The sequence below is a fragment of the Bradysia coprophila genome, unplaced genomic scaffold (genome assembly GCF_014529535.1).
Source record: "Bradysia coprophila strain Holo2 unplaced genomic scaffold, BU_Bcop_v1 contig_151, whole genome shotgun sequence".
NCBI classification, from domain to species: domain Eukaryota; kingdom Metazoa; phylum Arthropoda; class Insecta; order Diptera; family Sciaridae; genus Bradysia; species Bradysia coprophila.
The window spans coordinates 2,013,442-2,038,306 of NW_023503423.1; the positions used below are offsets into that span (position 1 = coordinate 2,013,442).

Sequence of the window (24,865 nt, forward strand, 5' to 3'; positions counted from 1 at the left end):
TCCGTCTGTCCTTCTGTCCGTCTGTCCGTCTGTCCTTCTGTCCGTCTGTCCGTCTGTCCTTCTGTCCGTCTGTCCGTCTGTCCTTCTGTCCGTCTGTCCGTCTGTCACGTCGATATCTTGAGTAAATCAAATCCGATTTCAAAATTTTTTTTTCCCTGAAAGGTAGTTGAAATTGTGAGGCTAAGTTCGAAGATGGGCGATTTTGGGTCGACTCCTCCCGAGTTGGGGCCCCATAAGTGCTTTAACGTTTTCCAAAGATTTCTCTGGCCATTTAAAGGCTACACTGGTAAGTGATACATCAAATGAAAGGTATTTACAATACCTATCCACAAAAAAAAGTTTATGGAAATTGGATGACCGACTCGTGAGTTAGACCCCTTGGTGTGAAACAGGCACAGGGCGGCAAGCAGTTTTTGCTTGTAGGTCGGCCGCATTTGAACATATTTCGTCTGTTTTAGCTTTATTAGATAGGTATTGACCGTACCAATCAGGGAAAAAAAAGTTCATGAAATTCGGTTCACCGGAGCGTGAGCTAGGTCTCTTGGAGTGAGCTTATATGAGGCTACTCGGCCGTACAGTGAAGGTGGTGTTTTTTGTTAATATCTCGAGTAAAATATGACCGAATTTCATGAATTTTTTTTTGTTTGAAAGGTACTAACGAATGTAAAGCAGCCGTACTACTTTCCACCTCCTAACAAAATGGCCGTCGGCCGCCATTTTGGATTTTTATAAAAACAATATAAATCGGTGAAAATGATACTTACAAAGTTACTGATCAGTGGGAAGTGATTGGTTATTTGTGTGTGGTGTTTCAAGGATCCCAAATATGGATATCTCTATATAAATATATATAGCTATATTGAGCTATATTGAGCTATATAACGGTATAGATAGTTATTTTGAGCTATATACTAGCATATTTATCAGTAAATTGTTTATTTATAGGTAAATATAGGTTAATATAGGACTGAGGAAATTTTAGGTCAATTTTAAATTTGTGTTACGTTTGGAAGGAACATCGTACGGGGCTTCGTAATTGCGCTATGCGCAATTTTTAAGACGTACAAATTTCATAAGAATTTTACTTTACCGACGTTTACGGGCGCAGTAGACTTACGTGAATAGTAGGGCGACGGACGAACTAGGGTCACGTGCGCAATAGATGTACGGGTTCGTACGGGGCTCAGTCGCAGCAAACGCTCCGACTGTTCTGACGGCTCGTTTTAACTTGGATGGTATTTCAAACGGCCTTGAAGATGACCTTTATTTTGGGAACACATGCACTAGTTGTCCACAGTATTTTGATTTCGATAAACTAAATGTTTCATCTGATTGTTTATTGACAAGTTTTCATTAAAAAATAACATTTGACAATTAGTGCGAATTTCCATAAATCTGTTTGAAATGACCTACATTTGAAAGTGAACTAAAAATTTAAAATTTTTTCCAACTTATAGTGAACGACATCTCAAATGTCGCACTGTCAAATTTGACATTTGAGATGTCGTTCACTGTAGAGACTCTCATTAAATTTATACTTGTGGCGATTCAAAAAATGTTGTTTATTTTGTGGCAGGTCATATTAGAGAGGCCAAATATCACTAAAAACAATGTTCTAGTGGTTTGTTCAGCGCTATAGAGTGACAACGGTTGGAAAGTCTGTTTCTTCGTAAAAATGTCTAAACTTTGAAATTCAATATCTCGGCCATATCTGAACTGATTTTGACGTGGTGTAACTCGTACGGATCATTGTCTGACTTCGCACGAGATGTCAACATTGGTGTAAGCAAGTTTAATGCGATAGAGATAAGTTTAAATGGAAAGATTTGAAGGTGCAGAGTTGTAGTGTAGTTTCAAGAGTGAATTTTATTGTGTACACTACCCGTACGGGTCTCTTCTTATGTTTTTGAATAAAATTGATAAAGTAGCATTTTGACCTTTTCCATTTGCGATAACAGGACAAGTGCTGCGCAATGTATGCTGACTGTTAAGATCTCTATATAAACCGTGTGTTTGATGGAATGAATATCAGTTTCGATCAGTTTATAGTTGATGTGGCTTACTACTAAGTCATCATGGCATCAATACGGATTTTCTTATTATTAATTGTAACTTTTACCGTTCAAACACTCGCCTGTCCAAATTCAAGATTTATCGATAAACACGTGTACAAAGGATTTTATAATAGACAGACCTTGCAAGAATTGAAAGACTTTGCAGACAAGCATGCACACGATAGAATCCAGCCCGTAACCAGACAAACAGTGTTCGTAATCACTGATAATTCGGAAAAAGAAGCGAGAAATTGGTTAAATGATAATGGCATCTGCAAGTGGACAACACCAAAAACAAAGTACGTTTTTTCGCGAAAATGGACGTGCATGTTAAGAGGAACCGGTTTTGCCAGTCATCCCTCGAAACCAAAGCAACCGTGTCCTCAGCCTGATTTTAAGTTTATTTGCAAGAATTGCAAATCTAAAGATGACGTCGAGTTGTACGCGACTGAAATGGCAAAGAAAGGTACACCCGTTGCCTCGAATCTTGTTTACAATATAAATGATGGCGCTACGTGGGTAAGAAATCCAGCTATGGAAACGTGCAAGCTAACGAATCCAGCTCAAAATTATCAGTGCTACTTCGGTTGGCATCTGTTGGAGGGCCCAAACACAGGCAGAGGAGATCATCGAGTAACAGACGGGCATTTAATAGACAATTGAAATGTGGTCTACCTCTATGGAAATGTGTAATAAAATAGAGTGACTGATGAAGAGTTGCCCTGAATTAACAGATCTCATCTTGAATTTGATTTCCTTCCGTGATTTTGGCCTTAAGTCAAAAGATTCTTCTTTCATATCAAAGATTTGTGACACATCCGTCGTTTTCCAAAGCTGCGTAGAGGTATGTTGCCATCAATTCCAAATAATAGTCGGTTATTTAACAAGTTCAATCAATCGGGTATTTATTCAAAGATATCTGTTAACTGGTCAGTTGATTAACAAAGAATGAAACTAAAATCATACAAAGCGATGAGCACACAAAATGAAACATAGCAACAACGTAATAGAATCGTCGCTGAATAATATCCGCTAAGTAAGGGCGGTACGGTTCAAATTAATTCTTAACAAGGTAAGTAAATGATATGACATTTGACCACTGACTACTTCAATCTGAGAGAAAATTAAGTTAAGTCTGTCGCCGCTTTGCTAATGCAAAATTCAAAAATACCACTTCTCATCAGATCATGGCGACAGCGGTGGTACAATGCTCCAAGGTTCAAGTCTCAAGGATATTGCATGAAAAAGTTGAAAAAAATAATTTTCAACATTTCCCTACTGCAAAATGAAACTGTTAACGACCTCTGTCGCACATGAGCAGAGTATCACCAGATCGGGCATTTCATGCTGATTTTAATGGAAATTTATCATGTTACGAAAGGTAACGGAAAGGGGTTTTGTTCAATCCTAGGGAATCTATCCGTTTAAGGAAGGTAACGTAAAGCCGTCTTGTTCGATTACACAGACAAAACTTAAGGTTTTTAGCCCCGTACGAAGTACAAAGGGGCTTATAGGATTACGATGCCGTGTGTAATTCGAAGCAGACGGTAAGGGCAAAGTGTTTGCCTATGTTCATAGATGACGAATCTGCAATAAAAATTTTGTCTGTCCGTCTGTCCGTCTGTCACGTCGATATCTTGAGTAAATCAAATCCGATTTCAAGATTTTTTTTTCCCTGAAAGATAGTCGAAATAGTGAGGCTAAGTTCGAAGATGGGCATATTCGGGTCGGCCCTTCGTGAGTTAGGGCCACCTAAGTGATTTAAGGTCTTTTGGTGATATTTTTGGCAAAATAAACGATGGAATGTAAATGACACGACAAATGATAGGTATTGTCAATACCAATCCAGGAAAAAAAAGTTTTTTAAAATCGGGTGAGTGGACCGTGAGTTAGGGCCTTAGAAGTGAAATGCTACTAGGGCCCTATGTGTATTTTACACTGAACTCGAGTAAATTTCATTCGTTTTTCGTAATTTTTGTTTGATTTGGAAGGTAATCAAAGGCCGAATAGAATGTTGTTGAAAAAAAATTAAATTTGGGTCCTTGGACTAAGGCCACTACTAGGGCCCTATGTGTATTTTACATATAACTCGAGCAAATTTCATCCGTTTTTCGTAATTTTTGTTTCATTTGGGAGGTAATCAAAGGCCGAATAGAATGTAGTTGAAAAAAAAATAAATTTGGGTCCTCGGACTGAGGCCGATACTAGGGCCCTATGTGTATTTTACATATAACTCGAGCAAATTTCATTCGTTTTTCGTAATTTTTGTTTCATTTGGAAGGTAATCAAAGGCCGAATAGAATGTTGTTGAAAAAAAATTAAATTTGGGTCCTTGGACTAAGGCCACTACTAGGGCCCTATGTGTATTTTACATATAACTCGAGCAAATTTCATCCGTTTTTCGTAATTTTTGTTTCATTTGGAAGGTAATCAAAGGCCGAATAGAATGTTGTTGAAAAAAAAATTAAATTTGGGTCCTTGGACTAAGGCCACTACTAGGGCCCTATGTGTATTTTACATATAACTCGAGCAAATTTCATCCGTTTTTCGTAATTTTTGTTTCATTTGGGAGGTAATCAAAGGCCGAATAGAATGTAGTTGAAAAAAAAAATAAATTTGGGTCCTCGGACTGAGGCCGATACTAGGGCCCTATGTGTATTTTACATATAACTCGAGCAAATTTCATCCGTTTTTCGTAATTTTTGTTTCATTTGGAAGGTAATCAAAGGCCGAATAGAATGTAGTTGAAAAAAATTTTAAATTTGGGTCCTCGCACTGAGGCCGATACTAGGCCCTTCAAAAAAATAAAATTTTAGGGCGAAATTTTTGTTTCATTTGAAAGGAACGTCGTACGGGGCTTCGTAATTGCGCTATGCGCAATTTGTAAGATGTACACATTACATAATAATTTTACTTTAACTACATTAACCGGCGCAATAGGCTTACGGTCAAAGTAGGGTGACAGACGCACTAGGGTCACGTACGCAATAGATATACGGGTTTGTACAGGGCTCAGTCGCAGCAAACGCTCCGACTGTTCTGATGGCTCGTTTTTACCGATTTAGCTGTTAAAAACGTACTTTTTCACTATGGCGTTTCTTCACACTCTGGCGATACTTCGCAGCGTTTCTTCACACTTTGGCGATTCTCCGTACCGTTTCTTCACACTCTAGCTATTTTTCTTGACATTTTATCATTTATTGTTGATTTTCAACCAGAAAAATCGCCAAACAGTGAAAAAACGCCAAGAAATATCGCTAATGCTTAGTTTCCTCTTACCAAAAAAGTACTCCGTGTGAGAGACAAAATTGTTTTTTTTTCCAATTTTTTCTTTGTTTATTTGCTCTCTCACGGCTCTCTCACGGAGTACTTTTTATTGAGTGGAATGGACACTTAAAGCTTGAAGAAACTCCAATAAAAAGAATTGGAATTTTTTCTTTATGGCGATTTGGTGATTTTTCTTGGTGATTTAACCTAAAATGAATTGTCATGAAAAATCACCAAAACGCCAAAATGTGACGAATTTGACTTTAGCTGTAATTTACGTCAATCGTCATTTCTACCATACGTAGGGTACAAAAAGTATCACGATTGCTACAAATATTTTTCTTCGCACATTAACTTGCAAAACATATGCCGTATTTGCGTATGCGGCTGTCTATATTTACAAACGAAAAATTCTCAAACATCTCGTTAATTCAATGAAATATTCACCAATTTTGGCATTTACAATTACTCACATGTTATGACTTTCACAAAAAATCATTTTGAATTCAAGGTTGACTTTTGCAGTGAACAATGACTCAGCACTAATAACTCTGATGCTATTGAAGATATCATTCCTTTTACTGTGACGTCAAGCATTGTTGTTCCCGTGAAATTGAATTCCGAATTACAACCGCTACTAAACTGCATGCATAACATTGGAAGTAGCATAACGTAAGGCGATTTTCTTTTACACTGTCTGCAGTTCAGTTCAGAACGTGATTATTTGAACGGTTTTCTCTGTCGTGCCATGAATAGTATATTTCGACATACCCCAATACGCGCGGGCGAAGCCCAAGCGAAAACACCCATCTAGTGTGTTAGTGTGTATTGGGGTATTTTGAAAGATATTTTTCTGTAATAGGAAGAGTGTGTTGGTGCATTCCTTCCCAGCCGCTACTTTCCTTTTCGACCGTTTACTTTACCTACCGACGCTACCGACCGATTCATATCATAGCTCACCAATACACTCTCACGTATACAGAATAGTTATTTGTGTATCTGTTTTGGACAATTGCTTTTAGGCAAGTTCGCAAGTTGTCGACCAAAACAGATACTCAAAAAAAAAAAATTCATGTAAGGGAAAACCAGAGAAAAGTCTCAAAACTCCCTCATTTTCGGCCCCCACACATGAAAAAAATATTTCTTGAGCAACTTGATCGTCTTGTGGGCGTGGGGTAATCTGGCACACGGTGCTAAAACAGCACACTTTTTAACTACGAAAAAGCGGAACTCGCACACATTTTTCTCTTACAGAAATTTCGTAAAAGGGAGAATTACGTTGACGACATGGCTAACAACTACTCCTAGTATGAAATTTGCGTGTGCGAGATTGTGAAAAGTTCATTTTTAAAACGTCACTTTTTTGCTCCGTGTGCCAAATTACCCGATACCCGTAGTAGAAAAGAAGGGCATTTGCGAAAAATGTCGAAAGTTGGAAATGGGTGGGTCAATTGGGGTTTTGGAGATATTTCTTGAATGGTTGCAGATAGAGAATTACTTTATTCGTCAAATTTTCAATTTTCGTCAAATTTTCAAATTTCGGCAAATTTTCAAATTTCGCCAAATTTTCGATTTTCGTCAAATTTTCGATTTTCGTCAAATTTTCAAATTTTGCCAAATTTCCGAATTTCTGTTATAAACTGTTATAAAAAGCAGTGTTCTAAAACTTCTAAAACGACTGATATCCCAACAAAAATCTCTTCGAGAAAAGTGTGACGCAGTCTTTGAAGTACAATTTCTAAAATGAATGATATCGCTAGAGTTGACGCTTTCAGCTTCGTTACGCAAAAATTAAATTTTACCAATTTTGAAGAATCGGCCATATCTGGTATGTAAGTTTATTGATATTTATGACGTCAACGGGAATGTTATGATTATGACTATAAAAGGTGCTTAACTTGTTAAGTAGTCATTGACAAAATCAATAATTTTGAATTTATCTATTCCCATGTACTCAACGGCTCTGACCATAATTTGGAGATATGTCGCGTCAACATATCGTTGTCATGCTATCTGCGTAATTTATTTAGGAAACTACATTTCCAGATGTGGGTAAATAGTGTCCAATCAAATAAAAGACAAAACGCAAAACGAATGTTCGTCAAGATTGTTCCGCTCAATTTTCGCAGACAAAACTTTTTTGTATCGTTAAATGTTCAAATGAGTTTAATGTCAGGTGGATCGACAAAGACAATTTCCTCATTGCTGGCACATAATCCTCAACTTATCGCACTCTTTACGTCCTATAGTCTTTCGCATTGTTTATTGCCTGCAAACGGATGAAACGGGCCGACTTGTATGACGTAACTCAAATACGATGAATTTGTGTGTCTACACATTTAGGGGAGATATCAATTTGCACCTAACTTTCCTCAGAAAGTGTTCGCATATTTCGAGATATGCACTTGTTATGGTCCGTAAAGAGGCTGTTGGTGAGGTCCCTAATCGAGTCAAATCTCGATTGGAATTTCTGTTTAACGCTCATCATTTTGAAAGTATTCTTTTGCACCATTTGCACCATTTGCACCAAAGGCCATTACATCCAAGCCTGTTTTATACTGTTGGGGAGGTCAACCGTCATTTTATCGTGGGTCGGTATTTCATTGTTCATGAAGTGTTGACAGCCTCGGCATCGCGCGGCGACAGGTTGACAATTTTCCCACCTTTTGCGTAAAATGTCCATTGACGATCATGTTAGGAAAATAGCTAATAATTTATCAAAATTATTGGCTGTAACTCACGCACACAATAGTGTTTGTTCAGATGGCGATGACAAGAATTCCATGTCTGTTTTTTTTTTGCCAAGTGTGGATGTTTGGAATTCAAACAAAAAACGCAAATTGAGATATTTCATAAAATGGTCTAGCGCCAACTGAATAGCGATTACAGTTCCTTTTCGTTGCCAACGAGAATGAAGTTTTTCGTTTTTCTTTGTCTGGCGTTTTTCGCTTGTTATGTAAGTGCGATACGACGAAGATAGCAACTGCCGGAGAGTTAATTGAAATTTTATTTTATATTAAGTCTATTAGTGCCACACCATGTCTTGGTGGACTCGGCGGTCTTCTGGGAGGCGTTGGTAAACTAACAGGAGGTCTGAGTCAATTGACTGGTATTCTCAACTTAGGAGGTAAATCAGAAAACTAGCACCTGGGAAGTTACAGTGCGGCAGAAAGTGCTATAGCGATGTGATACTTCAAAAAGTTTATTTTTAATTTTGGACGAACCCCATCTCTCATTTCAAGGGATCATTGGAAATCAAGGATTTCAGGGGATCAGAGGAAATCAAGGATGTCAAGGAAACCAGCAAGTGGTTGAGGAGTATCAGGAAAGTCAAGGAAGTAAGTAAACACTTGAGTGGACAGTGGCATGCACTTTTGCTGCGAGAACTAATTTTCATTTTTTACGATCTTAAGACGATGAAGAAATTCAGGCAGTAGCCTCAGAAATCGAGGAGGTATTTGAACTGATCATAGAAACTGCAGAATCTGTCGAAAATACAACGGATGTTGTAGTTGCCGTTTTATTAGGTATGCCAGCAGCGTATGATCAAGTACCAAGTTCACCACTTTTCAACTTTCCCAAATAAACTTTTAGTTGCTGATGTCGCATATGCCACTCTCGGTGTCATTTCGAACGTTAACGATGGAATTCTCAGCGATTACAACGCATTCTGCGAACTTTCGGCATATCTTGAAGCGGCTATCGAAAAACTGCTTGAAAGTGTTAACGGTGTGGTAACAGCCGCCGCGGAAGTAGTCAAAATTATCATCGAAAATGACGATGTGATCACACTGAAATGGGTTATCGAGGCAATTGTTACTGTGGCCGGCAATATTACCAATTGTTCCAGTTCCATTTTGGAAAATGTGGTTGAAGCCGTAGCGGAAGAGAATGGAAATGTGGACAACAGTGAATCTTTGACTGGTCTCACGTCTTCACTATCAGCAGTGAGTGGAACAATCACATCCCATACTGAAGCCACTGAAAACAAGACGAGCGACAATTCAGGAAGTATCAGTGCTGTTGCTTTACAAAACACTTTGCTCGGTGTTGCCGGTACCGTTTCAACTCTGATACATGGCTTGGCGCTAAACAACGTCACTAATGTTATTCAAAACTTGGTTGGCTCCGTTTCTGGTTCGCTCAGCGGTCTGCTTAGTGGAGTGACCGGTACGCTGTCTGGAACATTAAATGCTGTTGGTGGCATTGCTGGTGGAGTTGTTAAAAGTTTGAACCAGATCACTGGAGGATCGAATGGAATTGTTGCTCTACTTACCAGCCAAGTGTCCGGAGTTACTAAAATTTTATCAGATGTGACACTAAGCCTTAATCAGGTTGTCACTGTTGTCACTACTGTGATCAGCAAAATTTCCACCGTGTCTGACAGCCTAGCCGGAATACTTGAATCGCTTGGAAATATTAGCGAAAGTGATTTCAACGATTCACCGTGTAAGGGTTAGAGAGACATTCTTACATAAGAGAGAAGATTGAGGTTCCCTCTTGGACTCGAAAAGTTAGGTAACGAAGCAAGTTTAAGAAAATAAATTCTTTTGCTATGGATCGAATTTGTTTAAATGCACAGTGTGTGCAAAACATCCTGCTTGACCGGAAGCATGAGTGGTACCAACGCCAACGCCGGGATTAAGAATACTCAACCGGGACCTCAAGCGTGACCAGTTGTAAGGTATGGACCGGAAGCTTCTGGAGCTTGAAAGGAGAATTTTTCGCCCAATATTAGGTCGAGTACACGTGGAAGGCAATTGGGGAAGTAGATTCAACCATGAGCCACATCAGCTGTACAATGAGATATAGTCGTGGCCACCTAAGTAAGTAAGTAAGTAAGTGCTCATGCTTGAAGTGTGTTGTTTCTTCGGATGATAATTCAAATTTTATATCGATTATGAGGGTTCATGTGAAACTAACGGTTAAAGATAACAAATACCAAGGAAGGTGCGGGAAAACAGGAAAATATGCAGTTTCGCTTGCTTTCTCGCAAACAGCCACTGTTGTAATATGTACAGACCCGAATTTCATAAAACATTAATATTCTGATTCTTCTCGTCGGTACCTTTCATTTGACATATCGCACAAGATTTTCTTCAGATGAAATAGTTGTTGAAAATATGTCACAATGTGAAAACTGTTGTTGTCACAATTTGTGTCTTTAAAAGTCTTTGAATGGGTTTTCCCTGTTTTCCTGTTACCTGTTTTCCCGAAATAATGGTTTGTGGGTGACAATTTAACCCACTTGGAGAAACCTGTGCAGATTACGAAAATGTACACAATCTACAAAGGTTTCTCCAAGTGGGATAATTTATCACCTACAAACCAATTTTTCTTTTAAGAGTAACACATTTTTGCGTGTTTTAATGGTTTTACTTAAAAAAAAAAGATTTTTGTTCAGAAAAATCATCAAAAAACAAATGTTTTTCCGCCTAAATGAAGGCTACAAATTTGCAAAAGGTCCATTGCTCTTAAGCATGTCTCTGAATGTTTACGTTCGAAAATGGTGTGCGATATGTCAAATGATATATTGACGAGACGAAACAGAATATTTTATTTTTAAGTACATCGGGTTTGTATATGCAGTGGCTATTCGCAAGAAAGCAAAAAAAAACTGTTTCCTGTTTTCCCGCACCTCCTTAACGGCCTTATTAAAAGACCACTTTTTTTCTGGCCCGTTCAGAATGTTTTGTTGTTGTCTTTCATTTTTCGAAAAGGATTTTTGTAAAATTTTAGCAAATTTTAGCTATGCTTTTGATGAAGCGGTTATGAAAGTTTACTTCCATTTCGATTACGATTCACCAGAGTAGTACACGTTATACGCTAACATAAGTAAACTTTCGAGTGATTGATTATCCTTTGTCATTAACTTGTTATAAGGCATTTTTGAATCTTTTCAAATGAATTCGTTTCTAATTAAAATCTGGGACAACTTTGTTCATTTTCATGATTTTTATATTCGCACAAAGCCATCTCATTCACCTCCTCTCCTACATACCAAAAATTATTCTTTTTCAAGTCACACCCAATCAATCTTCGTCTGCTTTTCCCATTGTATCTTTATGCTTGACAATACTTTTTCCCGGCTCAGCTTCGCTGGCAGCATCTGCATCATCGGCGACGGCTACGTGCATATTATGCTCAAACTTGTCTAGCGTACCTTCAATATTTGCGACGCTCTCAATAATGTCAGTTCCCAAGTCCATGGGCAGCTCTGCAATGGTGTACATAAAGTTTTGAAACTTTACACTGGCGTTGGTCCCTTTAAACGGATCAGTTTCGTCCATTTTGGCTGCTATGTTATCAATTATCATCATTTCGTTCATATTGGCCAAATCTTTGGCACCATAAAACAAGTCCTCCACCGGATCGACAATTTTGTCAACAACCAGCGGTGTTGAGGACATTTGCTGCAATGAGACAAACATTTGACGAAGATTTGTGATTCGTTGATCAATCGTTCGGGACAGAGAAATGATAACAGTTGGTGACATTCTGTAGGTTAAGCTCAACTGTTACCAATCCTCTGAGTTGGGTCGGAAATCTATTTTACGTCAGAGAAGCTACTAGTAATTTCGCTCTCGTTGAATGTATGTAATTTACAAACCTGCATTGTGACTATTAACGTAACCCAAATCGTTATCATAGTTGCGGGAGCTAACTGATTCTGCCACCTAATTGGAAACGTCTTTTTTTACATATGAAAAACGACGTGTTGAGCAGCAGCACGATCATAATTTTATTATTTATTTACAGTCACGATGCACGAGTAATGGTAGAGCTACATGTGACAGTTTTGTCACATGATGCGATGTGTAATAACTTTCGATGTCAAATGACAAGTGAAAACCATTAGGGTCTGAATTTTTGAAATAAAACCGAATTGGCGCGTTAATAGATTCAGTTTGACATAAGCCGACACCGCACTGTTTAGCATCCATTGTGTCAAAATAAGGGGACCATGAAACAAACCCCTGTCATTCTTACCTCTTTTATTACAAGGCAGTTGTGCCATACGAATCCAAATCGGCTCAAAGTCGTGATTTCATTAGTAGAAAGATCTTTGCTCTCTTCACTGAATCTTATGCTAGCCATCAAAGTCAATGATTTTGAATCCGTCGCTAGCGGCATGGTCTTTGTATAGAGGTAGAGGGTAGAAAATAAAACAATTTGGATGTAACTGTGCAAAGCCGATTTATTTCTGCAAATAATGAGAGAAAACCCTATCCCGGCATTACATCAGTATAAGATATCTGCGAATCTGATCAATGGATCTGTTAACATAAGGTCTTAACTTGATTGAACTGAGTGCGACTGACTCGAACGCTGTTACGCATATCGACAGAACATTATCAATGTCACTTGTTGCGGCTTCCATTACATTGTCGATTTTATTGTCGTCGATTCCATTGATATCTCTCGTACTTAGAGCAGACTCTAATGTTTCTTTAACAATTCGTTGCAAGCTGTTGATCAACATGTTCATGTTCCGAACTAAATCCGGCGATTCACCCATGGCACACGCACCTAAAACTAACATATTTTGCACTAGTTGTATTGACGTCCGAACCACATCCTCTAACGTTAGGAATATCGGTTCCAACAGGACCTGAAGCTCGGACAGTTGTTTCTCCAGCAGCAACTTGTCCGTCGTTGGTGACACACAAATTATATCAACCAGTGCTCGTTCTGCAGCTAAAGTCACTCCGTCGACCAATGTCTGGATGGTGGTAGCGATGAAACAGAGCATTGGTTGAAGATTTACGGCAATTTCGGTCGGGTCAATTGTGGGCACATTTTCAATTTTTGTGACGATTGCTAGGTAGTACGACAGGCACTTTATTGTGGCCATAAGATTTTGAAGTGAAACATCGGTTGAATAAGCCACTGCTTCGGTTATTCCTGTAATCGTACGGATGGCCAATGATAGTTGGCCTAACATCGGCTGTAAGCTCTCCAACAACGAAACGATGGTTGCAGAGATATGCATTTCGCGAACCGTTTCTTCAACGCTTGCTAGCGCCATGACCAGACTTTCAATATTTTTTATCGTCATCACCGGCAGATCAACATCAATGTCGGATTTCAAGGAATCTAAAATGTCGGTGATCGGGGTCATAATCATCGGTGAAATAGTCGGGCCGAGATTAAAACGCTGATTGGCAAGTCGTTGAATGATTAACGAAAATTGCTGCAAGCTGGGCTCCACGTCCTCTAAATCTAAAATCGTGATACGTCTTAAAGAATACAAAACCCGATCGACAATGCTAAGGATCGTCTGAACGATCATCTGAAGTCCAATTACAGCGTTTGCATCAACCGCTTCTGTGGCAGTTGCAATTTTATCAACCATTTGGGACATGGAAGACAGTAAAGTTTTTGTAGCCGATGCCAGGCAATAAACTGCTGAATCAATCGCTTCATCGTTCTTGAAACCTTCTGATGGACTTCTCACATCTGAAATAACTTCACAATTCGATATCAACGCTTCGACGAGAACCTGTAAAGCGATCTGCATATCCAAAACTGCCAGATCAACATCACAACCGACGATTCCGTTTAACGAATTTTCCAGCGTATTTGCGGTTGCACTGATGGCATCGAACACGTCACGAATGGTAGACAGCAACGCTAACAGATTTTCCGTCGACGATGTTGGATATTGTTTTACAAGCAGCGCAGTTATGGTCTCCATTCGTTGCTGGCAATAATGCAGGGTTTGACCCATTTGACCGAGGTCGATTGGAGGGAAATTGTTCATGTTCAACTTTTGGATCATAATTTCGACGAAGCCATAATCGGTCGCTGGAGCTGATGGTAGTGCTTTTCCATGCCAAATCTATTAAACGAAATCAACATTTCTTCACACGCAAATTTCGATTTTTATTCTTAAAACCGTTTACCTGAACGACAATCAACAAAACACCGAGCAATTGACAGAATTTCATTTTCCAACTCAATTCACTAAAAAACTACCAAATTGATAAAGTGATCTTTGCGATCAGTCGCACCACTTTATATAAAGTCAATTTGATTACATCATCAGCATTGATTAGCATCGAAGGCAAACGAAACTAATGGACGATAAGGTGGCCTATTTAATGCAGCTCTAAAGGTAACATATTATGTTGATGGTGATGAAATGATCTTATTTGAACAGTTGAAGCCGCATCCATAATCCATAAGAAATGTTGAAAAAAAAAATATTTAAATTATCTTAAGGCTGGGTGTTGTCTGTGTACTTGAATTTTGAATTCTGTTACATACGAGGTTACATATCATTTTTCTTAATGGTAAATTAAGTTAGTCGACATCTATGGCACTACGTACTAGAGTTAGAGTATCCTACTATATTCACTTATCAAAGTGAAAATTGAGCCTCTACAAGCAATCCTCACATCTAAAAGTATCATCATATTCTACAGTTATTGGTCAACAGAGGAGAGAAAATAGAAAATTCCAACAAGAGCGACGTTTGTGGTCAGAGCGAAGCGAGAGCCGCAATTTCGCTCGAACTGGAATTTCCTATTTTCTCCCAGAGGTGAACACAAAGTTTTTTCACGCGTGCATGTTGTGTTTCGCCGTTTTTCTTCACGAGAGAAACGAAGATAATCAAGTGAATTGTACGAGTTATGCGGGAGGATACGTAAATTATGTGGGAAGGTGAAGAATTTGAGAGACAATGGATGAATGGATAGAGTTGCCAAGAAAAACTCAATTTTCTCATGGCGAGGAGAGAAAATAAGGTTGATCACATCTTACTCATAAAGTAGGTATTTTCATCCGTGTCGCTTGAATAACCTTATTTTCCCCATTCAAATGCGATGAGAATATAGGGTATTGTTGACCATCTGATGACAATTTAGGTGAGAAAATTTTGAATTTTTTTAAAATGGGGTTGAAAAAAAGTTTTTTTTTTATACCAACATCGAAAGTTGATAAAAGTAAAAAAATGTGTGCAGAATTTTGAGGGGCAAAAGTATTATTTTTATTATTATTATTAAGGAGATAGCTGATTAACTACTGTGAGTTAAATCGCGCACGGAGGCCTCCGTTGGGCCTATTGTGCTACTATCGATGATTTGTTACGGTTCTATGCTGATTCCTGGAATCTACCTGAACTAACGATGAAGTTCAGGACGTCCTTGGGTAGCAAATGTTTGATGGACTGGTATTTAATGGTGTAGTTGCCCACAGATGCTTCATCCTGTTTAGGATGTAAGCAGGGCAGTCACACAGAAAATGCTCAGCTGTGTCAGTATGGTGACCGCATTGGTCACAGCTCGAATCAGAACGTTTGCCTATAGTGGTGAGGTGTTTGTTGAAGCCGTAGTGTCCAGTGATCACTCCAGTGTATAATTTTAACCTCGTACGACTGACATTAATTAAGTACTTGGTGTTGATCCTGCTGATGCGTATGCAATGTTTGGACTGTCGGCATGATCTGATATTAGCCCAGTGTTCTCTGAATTTCTTTTCTCTTAAGGAAAGTATCTGTCGTTCAGCTATCGACGGCGGTACGCTAGTTATGGGTTCCGTCCCGTATGTCTTGCTCAAAGCTGCCGCCTTGGCTAGCGTATCAGCTTTTTCGTTACCCTCGAAGCCCGAGTGTGCTGGAACCCATACTAGCTTCAAATTTACCTGCGCTATTTGGTTCACTAGGTGCCAGCATTCTAACGACAGGGCAGAACTTTGCGTGTACGACTTAAGTGCTTTTAGGGCTGCTTGGCTGTCTGAACAAATATATATTGATTGTCGAATGGAATTGTCATCTACCAAAGAATGGCCTAGCGGCCTCCTAGTGGAATTTGCATTTCGATATTTAGCGGGGTAGGGTAATCTCGCACACCACACAAATTCATGGTGTGCGAGATTCACCTCTAAGTGGTGAATCTCGCACAGTCATGACTTTTCGTTACATGTCGTAAAAGGACGCATACTATGATCGCGTGTGCGAGATTCCCCGACACCTATTTAGCTTAGAGCAATACACGCCTGCTCCAGCATTGTCCTTAATAACTGAACCGTCTGTATATAGAACAGTGCCTATCTTTGGTGGGAATGTGCCATTCAGCCATTCTTCTCGGCTAGGGACGACGACTTCGAAATCTCTATCTAAAGTGAAAACTTTGGTAATTTTATCTGAAGGCATGGACAGAACAGGTAGAGAATCCTTAGCCTTAAACCAAGTGTTGGTATGTTCAGTAGGTGTCAAGTTTTTGTCATCCAAGGATGCGATTCTACCTAAGGTCTTAATTGCTTCCAATTGTATAAGAATGTGAAGTGGGGGTAGACTTAATAAGGCTTCCAACGCATCTGTTGGTGTGGATTTCCATGCGCCCGTAATGGCTCTGCAAGCCAGTCTCTGGAATTTTTTGAGCCTGTCTTGTACATTTTTTCGGTCTCCAATGTGGTTCCATACGAAAGAGCCATACAGAAGGATAGGTCTGATAATTGTTGTATAAATCCAGTACATTACCTTGTGGGAAAGGCCCCATCTGGTTGCATATGCTTTACGACATTGCCATAGAGCGATGGTACATTTATTCAACCACTTGTTTACAAATTTTGTCGACACAATTTGCTGGAAGTATCAACTTTCGATGTTGGTATATAAAAAAATAGTATGAACGACACGGGCGAGAGTAACGAAATTCGCCTCTTGTACTGTTCTCTCGTTGTTTTTTTGTTTTAACTTTGTTTTAACTTTGTGTTTGTTTCGTGGATAGAAAGAGTTATTCGCGACACGTAGAAATTTGAAATTCGAACTCGAGCGAATTGCTGCGCTCGCTTCGCTCTGATCGCAAACTCTCGCTCTTATTGAAATTTCCTATTTTCTTTTACAAATAACAAAGTTTATCTTCTTGATCCCATAGAGTTATACTCGATAGGAGGTACACTATAACACTGAGTGTAACTGTATGCTTGATCCATAAAATTTCCCGAAATAATAATCAGTCGCTTTTCTGATATGGTTGAACCACAGTTCTTTAAAAAAAAGAAAAATGATGACCATTTTACGTACTTACCTATGTCTCGATATGAGCCTTCAATCAACTCACATTTACGATGAAGAAATGCTGTTTGTATACTAAAGCTCAAATCTATTACATTTACTGTACATTTCGTCGTAAAGATACTAATATTGGCGCTCTATATTTTTGTGAACAGACTTCACGGCAATGACATTTTATCGATATTTCACCAGAGTGAAGTGATTTCACCAGAAAATAGATCGTAAAGAATACAGTATTGTAAAAAAAATGCCAATGAAGGTTTCCTATTGTGATGATCTTGTACTTCATTTGTTATAATCTTTTGTTAAAAAAAACCGCCAGCTTTGAGGAACCTCACCCTAATCCGAATGTCATCACATGTTAGTGATAAAACGATATGAATCTTCAATTTCATTTTCGTTTACGATTCGCTAAAAGTGCGCATGCAAAATTTTATGACTAATTAGTTTACTTTCTTCTGTGTGATCTCTCTGTTGATGTGTACACGTATTTTTAAACTGTATTGTTAGGTGCAAAGCATAGACTCATCGAATCGTCTATCAGATTGTAACAGTTGGTGGTCAGTTAGTGGTAGGAGCCATTCCCTGTATAAAATTGAATCAACGTACTTTGTGCTGCGCTCAATAATTTTTGATGGTTGAACAAACGACTTCACAATGGCCGTTCTGTGTTCACTTAACTGCTCTATTAATTCGGTTGGGTATTTTCACTTTCGATGCAACCATAAATTTCGTTTGTTTCATTTGTTTGAACAAAAAATATTTCTCGGAAACAATAATTTGTATAGAGAAGTTATTTGAACAAATGCTTCCCGTAGTGGATCACATCATCATCACAGACTTTTCAAACATCGAATAAGAGAACATGAAGCGATGTACGAAGGTTCGAAATGGGAAAATTATTTTTGGTTCATCAGTCCAATTTTTCTCTTTGTTCCGGTCATATGAAACAACGACGTTCGTTAAAATGTTTCCGACGAAATATGTATTCGGAGTGTTTTTGATTGGTCAAGTGAGTTCAGTAGTTCCAGAATGTGTACATGTTGCTGTAACTGATGTCACTCAATTTTTGCTTTGTGCAGATCGAAAATCTTAGTTTCATTCAATAAAATGTTTGAAAAAGCCAACAAAATGTTAAGATTTTGTGGTGGGTGGTACTGTCTCATTGGTGCCAATCTCAAATTAGGCCAAACATATTTTTGCTTGTTCGAATGAGTAGCCCCAAGTCTTTTGACTGAAAGGGTAAATTATAACGAAGCCGTCAGAACAGTCGGAGCATTTTGCTGCGACTGAGCCTCGTTCGACGAGTAAACCTATTACGTACTTGATTCTAGTATGTACTTAATCCTAGTGCGAGCTTAACCCTATTAATTCAGGAACACTATTGCCCGCATAGCCCTAACGCGAAAGTCCAGATGTGAACCCAAAAAACCTCAGAAATACTTCAAAATTCTAAAGTTCAAGAACGGGGAACATGGTGGACCATGAGGAGTGGTACGGGACTAAAAACACTTTAGCTGAAACAAAGCATGTAACAATACCCCACTCTCGGCTTTAAATTTTCTTGCGGTTACAGCAGCATGTATACCTTTTGAACACTAATACAATGTGCTCGACTCATGCGAATCTGGAATTTAGATTACGTTTATCGGAGCGACTGTAACGGAACGACCACCGAGCCTATCCACCGTCATCCAGGCAACTTTAACAAATACCGTCATCGATTCAACGTCGTCTCCGATTGACATCGAAAACATCACCAGCATAATGACCACCGGGTTTAAGGACGTGAAACTATTAACCAGCAAGTTGTTAGATCTGGCTGCTCAGCCAACCTGGAATGCGGAAAATCTATTGAATTTGTTGTCGGTGGTGCACGACACTTTCGACGTGATCATAGCCACAGCTCGGGGTCTAGATCATAAATTGAAAGGAGTCGTGGGTGTCGTTGATTTGGCGATGGTCAACATTCAAGTGGCTCTGCAAACGTTCATTCAAACGGTTGTTGTTAATGTGATCATAACCGGCGATATTAGGGACAATACTCAAAATGACATCAATTATTCGCTGTTGGGTGTTGTGGACGGCATCCAGTTGCTTTTGGATACGTCGTATCGTCTGCTCAATGGAATTGTAACGAGATCGGGAAACGATTTGGCCAAAGCTATGATGTGTCTGGAGGGGATTGTACAGACAATTTTGAGTATAATCGAAAACGTTTTGCATTCGTTGAGGATGTTCTTGATGAATTTCAAAATTAGGTCCACCGACGCCGCTTACATTATGCCCAAGTTCGATGTGGCTCTAACTAATTCTTTGAATAAACTAGCCAGTAACTTAACGCATCCGGTGACAAGTGTCATAAAAGAGTCCCTAGAGCCAGCTTTGCAGGCCATTATCTTCAAACTGAAGGATAACTTGGATAGTGTCACCGGATCAACGCTAGATTCGATTAAAAACATTTCCCAACCAATCAGCGATCTGGTGGCCACAATAGTCGATAGCCAGAAAATCGCCATCAGGACGTTGACGACGATTCCCCACATCGTTCGAACGATGCCACCCAGTTTGCTATCCTTATCCAACGAAATAAAGTCGCTGCATGGAAACACCATCGGTGTTCAGTCAACATTTAATGTCGCGCTATCCAACACAGTCGCCTCATTTCACAGCCTAACATCGTACCTAACTCTCATCACTAGCCTCGGCTTCACATCCAAAGTCGGAATGGCAAACAAATCGAAATTGGTGACGAACACGGAGATAGTGTTGCTTCTACTGGCAACAAACATTCAAACCTTGATCGATACCAGCACCCAGGCAATAGGTCAGTCACTGATCCAATCTGTGAATTCGAAGGGGGTAGCTCAACGAGGAGACTTATTGAAGGAATCGACGACGAAGATTTCGCTGTTACTCGAAAATGTTGTGAAAATTCACTTGCGTGCGATGCAAACGTTGTTGAATGGAGTGAGCCAGGCATTGAGAACCGTGCTAAATGAGTACAGTGAGTCGCTGGTCTCCGTTGCCGTGACCATCAAGCACTCTCTTGGTGATCTGGGTAATGTGATGGAAGATGTGCTGACGGGTTCGATGGGAAACGTTTCCGGGAATTCGGCTGGACGACTGAGAGATGCAGTCAGGGCGTTCAAAATGGTTCTGGATAATTTGGACAGTCTACGAATCAATGTGCGCAATACATTGAGGGCGATTGAAAGTTTTCCGTCGAAGTGATGGAAGTGGTTCGAGTGAGTTTAGTGTAGACACTGTCGAGTCTATTTAGTTTTTAGCATTTTTCAGTGTAGCTAGGAACAGTTACAATAAAATCAAATAAAAAGTTTCTTTCCATCTGATTGGTAATTTGATTGATTTGACCAGCTCAGCGCAAAATAACTCAGTGGAAAATGTTGAGACATCGACCGGTGATCTTTTAAAGTTTTAGAACTCAAAAACCTTATGCAAAAGCGTTGCTTAGCACAGGAATTGGAAAGGTGTCGGTCAGAACGTCTTCGCAGATGCAAAGCCAACGGTCAAACATACATCCCACACGTTTCATTTCAAACCAAATGCGCCGAGCTCTGTACGAATACTGTAATCATTTCAATTCTAGGCAACAAGGGCTTTGTACGACACAAATGGTGCCTTGGTGCTCTGAGTAATGCTTAGTTTCCTCTTACCGAAAAAATTACTCCGTGTGAGAGACAAAATTGAATTTTTTCAATTTTTCTATTGTTTATTTGACAGCTCGCTCTCTCACGGCTCTCTCACGGAGTACTTTTTGTTGAGTGGAATGGACACTTAAAAATTCAGAAATAATGGGAACGTGACAGTTCTTGGTGCAGTAGGTATAATTCATTCGTTTTAGTAGTTCCCGCTTCGAACTTCGGCAAATCCATTTGTTAGTATCAGTCAAAAACACTCAAAAGAGTAAAAGTGACGCAAGTCCCTGCATACTTCCAAAACAACTGATATCGCTGGAGGTGACGCATTCTGCGCTTGTACGCAAAAACTGTAACAGCAAAAATTTGACCAAAGAAATTCTAGAAACAGAATTTTACCAAAAAAATTTTGCGTCACAAAGTGGCAGATGGTTCGGACGTATTAGAACATATTCTTGCCTATTTTAAAAAATTTCTTAAAAGTACTTTCCTCAACATCTGCCACTTGTGACGCAAAATTTTTTTGGTAAAATTCTGTTTCTAGAATTTCTTTGGTCAAATTGTTGCTGTTACAGTTTTTGCGTACAAGCGCAGAATGCGTCACCTCCAGCGATATCAGTTGTTTTGGAAGTATGCACAGGGACTTGCGTCACTTTTACTCTTTTGAGTGTTTTTGACTGATATCAGTTCTTTTGGAAGAATTAGTAGATTTGAAAAATTTAAAAAATTTGAAAAATTTAAAAAATTTGAAAAATTTAAAAAATTTGAAAAATTTAAAAAATTTGAAAAATTTAAAAAATTTGAAAAATTTAAAAATTTTTGAAAAATTTTGAAAAATTTTGAAAAATGTAAAAATTTTTGAAAAATGTAAAAATTTTTGAAAAATTTGAAAAATTTGAAAAATTTAAAACTTGTACGGACGCCTAGTTTTTAGCCCCGTACGAAGTACGAAGGGGCTTATAGGATTACGATGCCGTGTGTAATTGATGGAATTCGAAGCAGACGGTAAGGGCAAAGTGTTTGCCTATGTTCATAGATGACGAATCCGCAATAAAAATTTGGGCCGTCTGTCCGTCTGTCCGTCTGTCCGTCACGTCGATATCTTGAGTAAATCAAATCCGATTTCAAAAATATTTTTTTTCCCTGAAAGATAGTCAAAATAGTGAGGCTAAGTTCGAAGATGGGCATATTCGGGTCGGCCCTTCGTGAGTTAGGGCCACCTAAGTGATTTAAGGTCTTTTGGTGATATTTATGGCAAAATAAACGATGGAAATGTAAATGACACGGCAAATGATAGGTATTGTCAATACCAATCCAGGAAAAAAAAGATTTTTATAATCGGGTGAGTGGACCGTGAATTAGGGCCTTAGAAGTGAAAAGCTACTAGGGCCCTATGTGTATTTTACATAGAACTCGAGCAAATTTCATTCGTTTTTCGTAATTTTTGTGTCATTTGGAAGGTAATCAAAGGCCGAATAGAATGTTGCGGGAAAAAAAATTAAATTTGGGTCCTCGGACTAAGGCCGCTACTAGGGCCCTATGCGTATTTTACATACAACTCGAGTAAATTTCATCCGTTTTTCGTAATTTTTGTTTCATTTGAAAGATAATCGAACACCGAATAGAATGTTGTTGATAAAAAAAATAAATTTGGGTCCTCGGACTAAGGCCGCTACTAGGGCCCTATGCGTATTTTACATACAACTCGAGTAAATTTCATCCGTTTTTCGTAATTTTTGTTTCATTTGAAAGATAATCGAACACCGAATAGAATGTTGGTGAAAAAAAAATTAAATTTGGGTCCTCGGACTAAGGCCGCTACTAGGGCCCTATGCGTATTTTACATACAACTCGAGTAAATTTCATCCGTTTTTCGTAATTTTTGTTTCATTTGAAAGATAATCGAACACCGAATAGAATGTTGGTGAAAAAAAATTAAATTTGGGTCCTTGGACTAAGGCCGCTACTAGGGCCCTATGCGTATTTTACATACAACTCGAGTAAATTTCATCCGTTTTTCGTAATTTTTGTTTCATTTGAAAGATAATCGAACACCGAATAGAATGTTGTTGATAAAAAAAATAAATTTGGGTCCTCGGACTAAGGCCGCTACTAGGGCCCTATGCGTATTTTACATACAACTCGAGTAAATTTCATCCGTTTTTCGTAATTTTTGTTTCATTTGAAAGATAATCGAACACCGAATAGAATGTTGGTGAAAAAAAATTAAATTTGGGTCCTTGGACTAAGGCCGTTACTAGGGCCCTATGTGTATTTTACATATAACTCGAGCAAATTTCATCCGTTTTTCGTAATTTTTGTTTCATTTGGAAGGTAATCAAAGGACGAATAGAATGTTGTTGAAAAAAAAATTAAATTTGGTTCCTTGGACTAAGGCCGTTACTAGGGCCCTATGTGTATTTTACATATAACTCGAGCAAATTTCATCCGTTTTTCGTAATTTTTGTTTCATTTGAAAGATAATCGAACACCGAATAGAATGTTGTTGATAAAAAAAATAAATTTGGGTCCTCGGACTAAGGCCGCTACTAGGGCCCTATGCGTATTTTACATACAACTCGAGTAAATTTCATCCGTTTTTCGTAATTTTTGTTTCATTTGAAAGATAATCGAACACCGAATAGAATGTTGGTGAAAAAAAATTAAATTTGGGTCCTTGGACTAAGGCCGTTACTAGGGCCCTATGTGTATTTTACATATAACTCGAGCAAATTTCATCCGTTTTTCGTAATTTTTGTTTCATTTGGAAGGTAATCAAAGGACGAATAGAATGTTGTTGAAAAAAAAATTAAATTTGGGTCCTTGGACTAAGGCCGTTACTAGGGCCCTATGTGTATTTTACATATAACTCGAGCAAATTTCATCCGTTTTTCGTAATTTTTGTTTCATTTGGAAGGTAATCAAAGGCCGAATAGAATGTAGTTGAAAAAAAAATATATTTGGATCCTAGGACTGAGGCCGATACTAGGCCCTATGTATTTATACTCAATAAATTAAAATTTTAGGACTATTTGAAATTTTTGTTTTATTTGAAAGGAACGTCGTACGGGGCTTCGTAATTGCGCTATGCGCAATTTCTAAGATGTACACATTACATAACACCGCCAAAGACTGTCCCAAGCCAGTTTGAAAAAGAGTGGAGGGAATGAAGTTTAACTAGGACGTAGCAGTAGATAAGATAGGATTAGATAGATCAATCTTAAGGTTGAATGAATCGTGAGCTGGAAGCCGAAAGAATTGGGGTTAAGGGACCAACGTTGAGGTGAAACAACACGATCAGGAAGCCAAAGGATAGAACGATCCCAGAATTCTTATTAGCTACTAGGTTAAGCTTTTAAAGGACGAATAACCTTTTGCTCAGATAGGTTCAAAAGAATGGGCAAAGCTTTATGGAAAAGAATGTTCAAAAAGAGTAACACTACCCCGTCGGGCACTGTGCACTTTGATAGGCACGGTGGTCCCGGAACGTGCAGAAATGTGCGGGTCAGAGCTCGAGGATTACCGGGGGCGAGCAAAGTAAAGCTTTCATACTCACCAACCCGCAGTAGCAAGCGTGGTGTTTTAATGCTAAAAACCTTCAAACGAAGCCATAACGAATTATACATTGCCACATATAATGCCAGAACATTGTCGTCAAGACAAAAAATGCAAGAAATGGAAGAAGAGCTAGAAAAGATAAAATGGGATGTTGTGGGAGTGAGCGAAGTGAGAAAACCTGGAGAGGAATGCCTCAAATTACAATCAGGGCATACATTCTTCTACCGAGGAAGTGACAGTCAGATGCTGATGCACGGTGTCGGATTGTTCATAAACAAGCGGTGGTCGGATCGCATAATTCACACGAA

General features: G+C 38.8%; 3 protein-coding genes across 3 annotated transcripts; 2 read left to right on the forward strand and 1 right to left on the reverse strand.

Moving 5' to 3' along the window:
* Positions 1-8,123: 8,123 nt before the first annotated feature.
* LOC119074375 lies at positions 8,124-9,871 on the forward strand. Its single transcript, XM_037180485.1, has 5 exons — positions 8,124-8,277; positions 8,343-8,448; positions 8,564-8,659; positions 8,735-8,848; positions 8,916-9,871. The coding sequence occupies exons 1-5, from the start codon at positions 8,233-8,235 to the stop codon at positions 9,779-9,781; spliced, it is 1,227 nt and encodes a 408-aa protein (XP_037036380.1). The 5' UTR covers positions 8,124-8,232; the 3' UTR covers positions 9,782-9,871.
* A 1,477-nt stretch (positions 9,872-11,348) lies between these two features.
* LOC119074376 lies at positions 11,349-11,999 on the reverse strand. Its single transcript, XM_037180486.1, has 2 exons — positions 11,932-11,999; positions 11,349-11,734 (listed from the first exon to the last, which is right to left on the reverse strand). The coding sequence occupies exons 1-2, from the start codon at positions 11,968-11,970 to the stop codon at positions 11,354-11,356; spliced, it is 420 nt and encodes a 139-aa protein (XP_037036381.1). The 5' UTR covers positions 11,971-11,999; the 3' UTR covers positions 11,349-11,353.
* A 6,209-nt stretch (positions 12,000-18,208) lies between these two features.
* On the forward strand, positions 18,209-20,677 carry LOC119074377. Its single transcript, XM_037180487.1, has 2 exons — positions 18,209-18,352; positions 18,979-20,677. The coding sequence occupies exons 1-2, from the start codon at positions 18,308-18,310 to the stop codon at positions 20,572-20,574; spliced, it is 1,641 nt and encodes a 546-aa protein (XP_037036382.1). The 5' UTR covers positions 18,209-18,307; the 3' UTR covers positions 20,575-20,677.
* Positions 20,678-24,865: the final 4,188 nt, after the last annotated feature.